The following is a 1,212-nucleotide window of genomic DNA, read 5'->3' on the forward strand; positions in this document are numbered from 1 at the left end:
TGACCCCCCTGCATCCTCCCCATTCCATTTGGGATACAACCACTGAATCACCCCTTTTCTACCCTCCCTTTTTCAGCTGATCTCTCCCTGGACCCCGACACGGCCAACCCCTACCTGGTGCTGTCGGAGGACCAGCGCAGCGTCCGCCTGCGCGGGGCCCCGCAGGAGCTGCCGGCGCACCCCAAGCGCTTCGACTACGCCTTCTGCGTCCTGGCCCGCGAGGGCTTCTCCTCGGGCCGCCACTACTGGGAGGTGGAGGTGGGCGACGGCGAGAGCTGGGTGCTGGGGGCCGCCCGCGAGTCCGTGCGGCGCAAGGAGAAGGTCGACTTCGCCCCCGAGGAGGGGATCTGGGCGGTGGGGCTCAACTGGAAGGGCAAGAATTGGGATCAGTACCAGGCGTTCACCTCGCCCGAGACGCCGCTGTCGCTGTGCGAGCGGCCGCGCAAGGTGGGGGTCTACCTGGACTACGAGGGCGGCTGGGTGGCCTTCTACAACGCCGACACCATGGCGCCCATCTTCACCTTCACCGCCGCCTTCTCCGAGAGGATCTTCCCCTTCTTCTGGCTCTTCTACGTCGGCTCCTCGCTGTCCCTCTGCAACTGAGGGGGTCTGCCCGTCTGCCCGAGCTGCCACCGCCACTCCCCTTCTCCTCCTCCTCCTCCTCCTTCTTCCCTTCTCCTCCTCTCCTCATCCTCCACTTCCTCCTCCTTCCCTTCTCCTCCTTCCCTTCCTCCTCCTCTCCTCCTTCTCCTCCTCCCCTTCTCCTCCTCCACCTCCTCCTCCTTCCCTTCTTCACCTTCTCCTCTTCCTCCTCACCCTCCACCTCCTCCTCCTCCCCTTCTTCACCTTCTTCCCTTCTTCCTCCTCTCCTGCTCCTCTCCTCCTCTCCTCCTCCTTCTTCCCTTCTTCACCTTCTCCTCTTCCTCCTCCTCCTCCTCCCCTTCTTCACCTTCTCCCTCTCCATCTTCTCCCCTTCCTCCTCCTCCTCCTCTCCTCCTCCTCCTTCTCCTTGCCTTCTTCCTCCTCATCCTCCACCTTTTCCTCCCTCCCTTCTCCTCCCTCTCCACCTTCTCCTCCTCCTCCTTCTCTCTTCCTCCTCCTCTCCTCCCCTTCTCCTCCTCCTCATCCTCAACCTTCTCCTCCTTCTCCTCCCCTTCCTCCTCCTCTCCTCATCCTCCACCTTCTCCGCTTCCTCCCCTTCCTCCTCCTCCT

At 63.0% G+C, this 1,212-nt stretch overlaps 1 protein-coding gene across 1 annotated transcript in view; it reads left to right on the forward strand.

The window, feature by feature from the left end:
* Positions 1-636, forward strand: part of LOC108642978 (E3 ubiquitin-protein ligase TRIM7-like) — a gene marked incomplete at its 5' end in the record, with an annotated part of 6,796 nt that extends 6,160 nt beyond the window's left edge. The window contains one exon of the mRNA XM_029958961.1: positions 73-636. Coding sequence (XP_029814821.1) covers positions 73-603 — 531 coding nt within the window. The remainder of the gene's footprint in view (positions 1-72) is intronic.
* Positions 637-1,212: the final 576 nt, after the last annotated feature.

This window comes from Manacus vitellinus, unplaced genomic scaffold, assembly GCF_001715985.3.
Source record: "Manacus vitellinus isolate BGI_N305 unplaced genomic scaffold, ASM171598v3 scaffold_187_pilon, whole genome shotgun sequence".
Classification (NCBI taxonomy): Eukaryota; Metazoa; Chordata; class Aves; order Passeriformes; family Pipridae; genus Manacus; species Manacus vitellinus.